The following is a 10,013-nucleotide window of genomic DNA, read 5'->3' on the forward strand; positions in this document are numbered from 1 at the left end:
GGCCAAAGAGGAAAGTGATCGATGACGTAGAGTGTGCCTAAGGAGAGTCACATGGGGAGAAGACACTCTCTCAGGCTTTCACAGAGAGCACATTGGCCAAGCATTGGCCGTGACTCATAACAAAATTTTAAAAGGCAGTTTATTAACCAGATTTAATATAAAGTGTATCATAATTGATTATAAAAATAGAACTTACACAAGCCATAGAATGCTGATTTTATGTATTAACCAGGTTTATATTTGTAAATTAACAAGGCTTTAAATTTTAAATCTTTGTTTTTTTTTCTGCTTCAGAGCTAAGGGTTGAAGCCTGAAGCGACATTCTCAGTCCACCCTGCCCTTTGCATTTTAAGACAGAGTCTTGCTAAGTCACTATGTTTCCCAGGCTCTGTTTTAACTTGTGATCCTCCTGCTTCAGCCTCCCAGAGTGCTAGGATTATAAGGGTATGCAGCACACCTGGCAAGGTATTACATCTTTGAAGCATGATTTCTTTTTCTTTTTCTTTTTTTTTTTTTCTTTTTTTTGTATTTTAGGGAAGGGTCTACAGGCTGTTCAGGATCTCACTACTAGATCAGACTCATAGTGCTCCACCTGTTTACAGCCTCCCAAGAGCTAGGATTACAGGCGTGCGCCACCACCCCAGTCTCAATTGCCATCTCATTGTGCCCCCAGGAGCAGGGCCAGCACAGCAGGACCCGGGATTGAATCCTCAGGCCCTGTGCCTGCTTGCAGGTGCTTTAATCTGCTGAGCACTTTGGCCAGCCCTGAAGCATGTTTTCAAAGCGCCATGCCCTTCCTCTTACCTTCAGTGCAGTTCTCTGCAGTCCTGTAGTCTTGTAGTCTTGTAGTCTTTTCTCTCTGTGACTGGGATCAGCACACATGGAAATAACCAGGTATGACCAGCAATCTCTGGTTCTCCATCTTTACAGATCCATTAATGATTTTAATTATCAATTTGTAATAATGTGATGTTTGAAAAGGAATTGATCATAATTATACTCTGTTGTTACCGTGACACATTTTTCTAGGTGTGTAGCAGCTCCCTTTTCTGCTCATATAGTAAGAGAATGTGACTCCAGTGACACTAAAATAGTCATCCCCTGCCTTGGGAACATTCCAAAACTGTGTCACCAACAAGAAGACAAGAGATTGAAGATGTTCACCTATGCAAAGTTAGAAGAATGTGCTGAGCTGGGGGCAGTGACAGGCACCTGTTGTCCCAGCTGCATGGGAGGCTGAGGCAGGAGGCTCTCTGAAGCTGAGGAACTTGGAGCCAACCTGGGCAACACAGCAAGACCCCACTTCAAAACATAAAGTAGTCATAACTCATGGAATGAGCCAAATGCATTACTTTCTTTAGCCAGTTTTATTATGATATACTATACAATCCAACAAGTGAGTATACATGTCATTGACTTATTGTATATTCACAAAGTTGTACATTCATCTCCACATTCAGTTTTAGAACATTTTCTTTATCCACAAAGAAACCCTTATCCTTCAGCTATTTCTTCTTCCTCTTTTTTCTTTAGCTTGTAGTTAGTTATTTTATTCACTGCTTGTCTTTACACGAATCACTGATATCCAGGTGTAAAAATTAAAGAGCGTTACTCCCATGGGCAGTAAGACCAGTGCTGGGGATGAGTCAGGCCTGCATGTGTTGTCAGCTGCCAAGTGGTGGAGGGCAGAGAAATGTTCTTGACAGTTTCCTACCATTTACTGCCTTGGGAGATTCTAAGGCACTTAGGTTTGGGTGAGTAAACCCAACAGTACCTTCACTAGAACACTTCCGTTTCTCAGACCAAATCAAAGAAACTGTTCCAAGAATAGCAATGAGGAGACCAAGTTATCCTGAATATTCATAATTCTTATTATCAAGAAGTGCTAGTAAGTAACTTAATGGCATAGGAGAGCCCTGCAGTTGAATATTCTTAAGTGGCCTTCGCTGAAAACTGACCACCCAGTTCTAATCAGAAATAACTAAAGAAATGATTGATAAGCTCCATATTGCCCCCAGAGGTTCTGTTCAGATTATTCAAATAAGAGCAAGGAATGAAGGTAGCAGGTAGAAAGAGGCAGTTCTACATTCATGTGTTCTAAGTATGCATGAAAGTCTTATTATTTTTTTATAACCTGTATTGCATGATGCCTCATATTACTAAACCTGAACTATTTGTAGTTATAGTTATGATACCATGTGCAGTCAGTTGACTTTTGGCTGTTGAATTTGCTTTTGAAAAGCATTTAATTGCTTATTTTTAAAAATGCACATAGTGGAATTTAGAGATAAACAGACATCATGCTACAACTTACTCTTATGGTGTTAAGAATATTATGTAATTATATAGGCTTGGGTGTGTGTGTGTGTGTGTGTGTGTGTGTGTGTATATATATATGCATATAAGACATATTAAGACAGAGAAAAAGGGGCTGCCGAGATAGCTCAGTGGTTTCAGCACCTGCCAAAGCAAGTGCAAGGACTCAGGTTCTATTCCCAGTAACACAGGCTGTGCCAGCCCTGCCCAGGGTGCCCTGCACTGGCCATCAAGACTGGTCATGGTGGGGCACGCCTGTAATCCCAGCACTGGGAAGGCTGAAACAGGAGGATCACTATGGGTCTGAGCTGCATCGTGAGACCCTGTACCAAATACATAAAATCAAAAGAGAGAGAGACAAAAAGGACAAAATATACCAGAAGTAGCAAAAATGTTAATATATTATGAAAGGAATCTTCTAAATTTTCTACATGAATGAAATTACATAAAAATGTTAAGTAAACTTCCAGGATGACAAGAAAGTAACTGATAGGAGTGAAAGTACTCTCTAGCCATCAAGCGATAGATTTATAATGCCGATTTCCACAGCAGGACTGACTTCCATTTGTGATTTGTAATTTAGCTTTTTTTCAATGTTTATAGTAAATCTGACCAAAAATTTAACCAGAAGATGTAATGGGAACTATAAGAGTCCACATGAAGGTGAGGAAGAAAAAATGTGCACATCTCAACAACTCCCATGAGGTGTCAGCCTTTCTTACCTAACTGAAGTGCTTTCAGTTATGTTTGTGTTACTGATTTTGCCTTTAAATTATGGGCTTGGAGAAAAGAAGGTAGATTCAAATCCTTGTATCATCCTGTACCATCGTGTCTTATGTATAACCTCTTGTGTGTAGGAACTGGAAAACACATTGCTCTTTGCGGAGGAATTCTTTGAAAGTTTCCTTAGGTAGTCACTACAGAGTTCCACAGAGGAGTAACATGCTTTCCAGTACCTTTCAAGCATGATGTGTGGCCTTCCGCCATTCCTTGGGGAGCCATCAGTGAGAACTTAGGAAGTGCGGTCCCAGGCACCCATTTGCTGCTAAGTGGAGCACAGCTTGGGAGTCTCTGGGTGACAGAGAAAGGAGTGGCAGTGGGCAGGGGATGTGTCCTGGGTAAGTGACAGACATCCAGGGAATAGATACCCAATTGATACCTTTCTAGTGGGAACAATGGCTCTTGATCCAGGACCATCCCTCAGAAGCATTGGAATGTGGCGGCATTTTTTTTTCTATGTTATGTTATTATGGAAGTACTCTTGTCACCGGTCCTGGGGCTGATGGAGCATTTCTTGGGATGACCAGGGCTGCTCAGTATGCTGCAGTGCAGGGCTCAAATGATGCGTAGGTGCATCAGTGCCTCGTAGTGACCTGAGGTCTATTCCAGAGCAGGCTTCTGAGTTGGTGTCTCTTGATCAAATGTGACCGACCTGAGACTTTTTCCCAATGCCCAGAAGTCAGTGGTTGTCCATTGGCAGTGTTTACCGGCATAGTGCCCAGCCGGTTCTGTCCAGCAAGGGGCAGGGGGGCCTGTAGAGGAGGACCTGACCTACCCCATGTCTCGCTTTGCTCTCACTGCTCTAGGTTGAGGTTTAGCTTCTGTGACGACCAAGGATTTGGACCATTGTCTGATCCCCATTCATGAAATCAAAGCCCTTAGAGAGTACTGAAACAGGATTCTTATCTTGCTGGACCAAGTCTGTCTGCTCACCCTTGGAAGCCAGGGCTTGGGAGGTGAGGGTTGGTAGAAGGAAATCAGGTTTCTGCAAGGGCTGTACCAGTGCAGGGGAATGCCATCCTCCAGACACCTTGTTGGAGAGCTCAGGTGCACCAAAGGCCTCTGCAGGGAGGCACAGGAGATAGATGAGAGAGTCAGGAAGGCTACACGCTGAGCAGGGTCTTCCTCCACCAGAGCAGGGACTATACTCACTTTTGTTCTTTTCCTCTGGCTATGCATCATAACTGACCTTGACCTGCTGGGACTGGCTACAAACGTTTTACTTTGCTGCAAGTTAAACGCCACAGTGGTTCCCAGGGTTTGTGTTAATCGGTTCCCTGAACTAAAGAATAAAGAGGCAATTTACACCTTCTAGTGTTACTTAAACACCAACGGATATCTTGGGTTCTGTTCCTCTAAAGAAAGACTAGCAAGTAACATCTTAATCACTTAGGGGTTTAGGATTTATGCCAGCAAAGAGAGGAAAAGTGAGAGTAACCCTGCCAAAGACAACTTGCAGGGGGATTGGCCACTGTCACAGTACTGGTGGTGGGCAAAGCAGAGTTTTTGTTGTAGATGAGGAGTTTACAGGATCTCCAAGCAAGGTTTCTATTGCTGTTGATGGTGGTGGTTTAGTTGATCTTTCCTTCTAGAATATGGGAAACAGAATGGCAGGAAGCAAGTTGTCACTGAGCCTTTAAGTATGCTGCTAGACTCTTAAAAATATTGTGTCGGTTGCTCTTCTCTTCGTTGCTAGGACAAAATGCCTGACACCCAGAATGAAGGAAGGAAAGGTTCATTTAGCTCACAGTTTGTGGAGGTTTCAGTCCATACTCGGCTGGCTCCAAGGCAGAGCGGCACATGGCAGAGGGCAGCAGTTCAAGGTGGTGGAAAATAGCAAACGCATCAAGAGAAAAAAATGAATGAGCAGAAGCAGCAGCAGAGCAGAGGCAGAGAGCAAGCCTCTCTCTCCCTTCCTCAGGCCGCATCCTGGCGGTCTGTCCCAGGCCAGGTGTGGCACTCACACCCACAATCCCAGCATTAGATCATGAAATAATGACAAACTCTAGAAGTCTGCCCCATGACTGCATGAGGGAGCAACTAGAGACCATAACAAATATCTTACTTATAAATGTCTATAGAAAACTTAAACATAATACAGTGAAGAGAAAGCAGTTTTCAACAGTCTCTAGAACATAAAAAGTATATCTTCACTTTTCTCAGTGGGAGTTCTGACATTCTGTGTGTCAATGTGTTTTACGTGTATCCAATTGAAATAATTTGGGGGAAGAAAAGTTTAACTGCCATTATGCTATTCAAGACCCTGTTAATACTATCCTATGTCTCAGTTATGAATTGGAGGCAGGGGTTGAAGATGTACCTTTCAGAGTCAGATTTCTTGAATAGTCTTATGAGAAAGACAGTACTGTTCTTCTCTTTGGGGATTAAATAATTACTCAAAACTCCTTGGTCTATGTCAACATTGAAAATATTTTAAAACAAGTACTAGGGCCGGCCAAATAGCTCAGCAGATTAAAGCACCTGCAAGCAGGCGTAGGGGTCAGGGGTTCAATCCTTGGGCCTAACATGCCGGCCCTACCACCAGGGCACGCTGAGATGGCAATTGAGACTGGGCATGGTGGCACATGCCTGTAATCCCAGCCCTTAGGAGGCTGTAAACAGGAGGATCACTACAAGTATGATCTATGAAATGAGACTCGATAGACCCTGTAGGCCATTCCCTAAAATACAAAAAAAATAAAAATAAAAATAAAGCAAGTACTACTCAGTAGCAAAGTTTGTGCCCTGTCTTCTCACCCAAGCTAACTTCATTGACTGGGAAACTGTAATCAGCCAGGCTGGTCAGGAAAGGCAGGGTGGTAGAATGCATGCCCAGGATCTCTCTGCCCCATCTCCCAAGTAGAAAGGCAGTGAGCCCTACAGGCAGACACACCTCTACCTGTGGCCGCCCTGACTCCTGGGGAGGCAAACGGAGAGACTTCGGAAGCCAGGGAGAGGGTTTTTTTTTTTTTTTTACCGTGCTAGGGGTAGAATGCAGTCTTCCCTGTGCTGTGCCCCTGAGCTGCAGTCCCAGCCCTTTTAAAATATGTTTGTTTGTTGCTAGTACTGAGGATTGAACCTAGGGCCTTCACACTGAAGTATATCCCCCTATTCTTCTTTTTAATTTTGAGACAGGGTCTGTCTTGAGTCCGTAAGTTAGTTGCTCAGGCTGGCTCAAAGCCACAGTGTTGACTCAGCCACCCATTTTGTTGGGATTACAGATGTGTGGAGACAGGGTCTCACTCGACTCTGCAGACTGACCTCAAATTTACCATCTTCCTTCTTTGTCCCCCAAGTATGTGGACTAGACTTTTTAAAACCAGGTACCTTAACAAAAGGTAATTCAACTAAAACCTTAATGTTATAAGGTGTTTCTTATTTAAAAATAAAATGAAAGGGATTATAGCACTGGATACAAAAAGCATTATAAAAATCGTGTGATTTTGATTCATTACTAAAAGTAACCACTTAAGCTGAAGCAGTTGAAAATTGAACTCTACATTTTCACACTCTTCTTGGCATTCCTCCTCTGCCTCAGTACTTCAGAATGGTTTTGGCCCTGTAGATCCTGCCTTCCTCTCCCTCCATTCCATCCCTTCAGCAGGAGCTGCTCTGAGGACCTTAGGAATAAATGCAGCTCCGGAGGAGGAGAGAAAAGACCTCTGTTCCCCACCAACTCTGGCCACCTTCCATAGAAGCAGTGACCAGGCATCTCCTAACCTCAGTAAAACATCTTCTGCTTCTCCAGTGCTGCCAGAAGAACTGAGTTGTCAATTCCAGCACAACCTACTTTCCGCTGAAAGGATAACAAGGAAACCTATAGGAACGTGTCCTGGCAGGAAAGCCTGTGAGAAGAAGCTTAGAAACCAGGTCGATGCAAAGCTCATTTAAACAGTGTCTCTGATGAACACCTACCTTCAAAACACAGTCATTTAGATGCAGATATTTGCATCTTAAATGATAAGTGACATAGGAGTGGCCAGGAGTTCACAATGTCCTGTGGGCTCCAGAGTCCTAAGTCTCTAGGTTTGTAAACATTTTCTGGAGTAAGAGCTTAGAATACTTTGTTAATCGTAGCAAAAATTAAAAGCAGATAGAATTTAGATTTCTGCTAAAAACATCTTTCAAGAGAAAACTTGCCAGCCAGGGCTCCTTTGACTCCCAGGGTGCAGCAGAACCCTTCCCTTGCCCGGCGAGCTCACTCCACAGCTCGACACGTGACATGTGAGTGCAGATGTCTGTGTGTGGCTCTTTGCGTGCACCCCTGTTCATTGGTGCCTGCCTCCCATGGTAGAGAACAAACTCCAAGAAGACAGGAACCCTGTTGGTGTAGTATACAGTGTTCCCTGGAAACAGAGAACAGAATGATATGTCCAGCACACCAGTGGTGCATGAATGAATGAAAACCTAACTAGTAACTATTTTCCTTTTGCTCTTTTTGTTTGTTTTAGTTGCAGAATTAAGAAAGCTCTTTGAACCAAAGAAAAAAGGATTTTTAGAAATGAAAAGGTAAGACACTCCTAGTGTGGCCCTAGGAAGGGTGTGGCACAGCAACAAGGTGCTTTCTCGTCCCTTCTCGTTCCTTTCTGTGCCTCACTGCGCCTTTCGCTGCACAGGAAGGAGAGGATTGCCAGGCGCTTGGAAGGAATTGAAAATGACACCCAGCCGGTCCTCCTGCAGAGCTGCACGGGGCTCGTGACGCACCGCCTGCTGGAGGAGGACACACCCAGATACATGCGTGCCTCCGACCCTGCAAGCCCCCACACTGGTGAGCCTGCCTGTCCCACCATGGTGGGCACCACGCAGCCCGCCCGGCGCGGGTCTCATGCACTTGTCACGTAGCACCTAACAGTACTGGAAGCAAATTGTTTGCAAGTAAATTGTGGGTCTATGCTTTTTTAATAAATGTGCCTGTTAACCACAACGAACAATCAGCTCCATTCTGCCTCACTCTATTGCAGTAAGAAGTACAGTAATACCCCCTGGGCATGTCGCTGGTTACAGATGACGTGCTATGCCCCCCTCCCCGCATGCGAGTGCTCAAAGGCAGGCTTTGTGTCTGACTCTGAGCAGGGTGTCTGCTGTCAGACACTTCCAGGACATGGGTTGTTTAATGAAAAAAAAAAAAAAAATCAATGAGACAAGTGCCCTGTAGCAGTTATAGTAGGTTTAAACCTAATGCTCAGGTAGAATGGCCCAGAATTCATAAGGTTCTTATTCTTATTAAGATTCTTAGGTAAATGTAAGGTTCCTACATTTTATACAATAAAACATCCTATTTCAATTGTTTTAGCGTAAATAAGTTAATATATTACATATGGATTTCATATTAAACAGCGTGCTGAACCTGACCGCACCTTTCCTTTAATGCAGAGGGTTACCGTTAGGGACCTCAGCTGCTCAGCGTGGCCTCCGGGAGGGTGCCACGGTCAGCGCTGTTGTTCCCACTCCAGCTCTGGCTCTGAGGCTCTGTACTGCTGTTTTTATAGCCAGTGTTTCTGGTTCCTTCCTCAAACAGGACTGTTGGTCTCATGTCACGCTGTTTGCAGTTTGCTTGTGTTCACAGTTCCTAATTTTCTATGGCCAGAAACCTAGAGAATTAAGTTTTTTAATTGATGCTAAGTGAAGAATCAAGAGTAGTCAGGAGCCGGGGAGATGGCTCAGTAGAATAAGTGCTTCCCTGGCAAACACAAGGGTCTGAGTTCAATCCCCAGTTATGCAAAAAAAAAAAAAAAAAAAAAAAAAAAAAAAAAAGAGAGAGTAGTCAGATGAGAATACCAAAATTCATAGCCAGAAACAAGCCCTGGTTTTATAAAACGTTCCGACATGTGGCCTACAATAGCTTAACCATCAAATAGGAAGACTGTTTGAGAAAATAGTATTAGGGAAATGCACCGGCCAGGGGATAAAAACATATCTTGCTCCTCTTTCCACTTCACTCCAAACCAAAGACAAGACCAGCTATTCGTGGGATTGTTTTAAAGAAAACATTGAAAAGCGTGAGAACATACATGAATGTCTCATTTCCACAGAACGGGAAAAGGCCTTCACGGCCCAGAAGCCGGGCAAGAAACCACCAAATGAGCAGGGCCCAGTTGGCCCAGTGGCTTAGGCTTGCCTCTGCACTTCAGAGGAAACCTTACCAGCATGAACATCGCAACAAAATTAAATGACAGGCGAGTCTGGAAAAACTTGTGGATAACAGAGGGCTAATATTCCAAGAAAACTTTTCATGCTCTAATAAAAATGACACTGTGAGTCAGTATTACATAGAGCAATAATTAGCTTCGGCAGGCATTTCCTAGAAGAAAAACATAATATTAGTGGCCAGTGACATAAGGGAGAAAATGTATGTTTTCTTTTTTTCTAACAGTCAAAGCAATGTTTTGTTTTGTTTGTTTGTTTGTTTGTTTTGTTTTTTAAATAAACACTCAGTACTTGTGAGGAAACATGTTTTGCAGATATAAGGATAAATTGGTCCAGGATTTATAGCAGTTAATTTGGCAATGTAGGCAGCACTTATAAATGAGGTACCCTTTGATGACCTGATTCTACTACTGTGCGTCTACTGTGACAGCCATAAAGAAAGCACACTGGTGCAAAGTTAGAGCCACACCTAGCGTTATAGCAGGGATTGCACTGATTAGGGAAGGCCTGCTGGGTAGAATATCGTGAGGCTTAAAAATAGGAACTTCAAAATAAGATTTCCAAAAATAAGACCAAGTTGTATATAAAACATCAATAACATTAAATATTTCATGTAGAAAAAAGAAATGAACTATATAAAACACTGGGAGGAGTATATGGAATATATAAAACTGTCAAGTTACTAGCATATAATGTGATTGCTGGTGGGTGAGCTTTTTGTGTTTTCATGTTAGATATTTTCTACATCATATGTGTGTGCTACAATTAAA

At 43.2% G+C, this 10,013-nt stretch overlaps 1 protein-coding gene across 7 annotated transcripts in view; it reads left to right on the top strand.

The window, feature by feature from the left end:
- Window positions 1-10,013, top strand: part of Svil (supervillin) — a 171,241-nt gene that overhangs the window by 66,636 nt on the left and 94,592 nt on the right. For all 7 annotated transcript variants that reach the window (XM_023701808.1, XM_023701811.1, XM_023701802.1 and 4 more), the window contains exons 4-5: window positions 7,548-7,605; window positions 7,713-7,864. In XM_023701808.1, coding sequence (XP_023557576.1) covers window positions 7,598-7,605; window positions 7,713-7,864 — 160 coding nt within the window. In that variant the 5' untranslated portion in view covers window positions 7,548-7,597. The remainder of the gene's footprint in view (window positions 1-7,547; window positions 7,606-7,712; window positions 7,865-10,013) is intronic.

The sequence above is a fragment of the Octodon degus genome, unplaced genomic scaffold (assembly GCF_000260255.1).
Source record: "Octodon degus isolate 3935 unplaced genomic scaffold, OctDeg1.0 scaffold00141, whole genome shotgun sequence".
Taxonomy (NCBI): Eukaryota; Metazoa; Chordata; class Mammalia; order Rodentia; family Octodontidae; genus Octodon; species Octodon degus.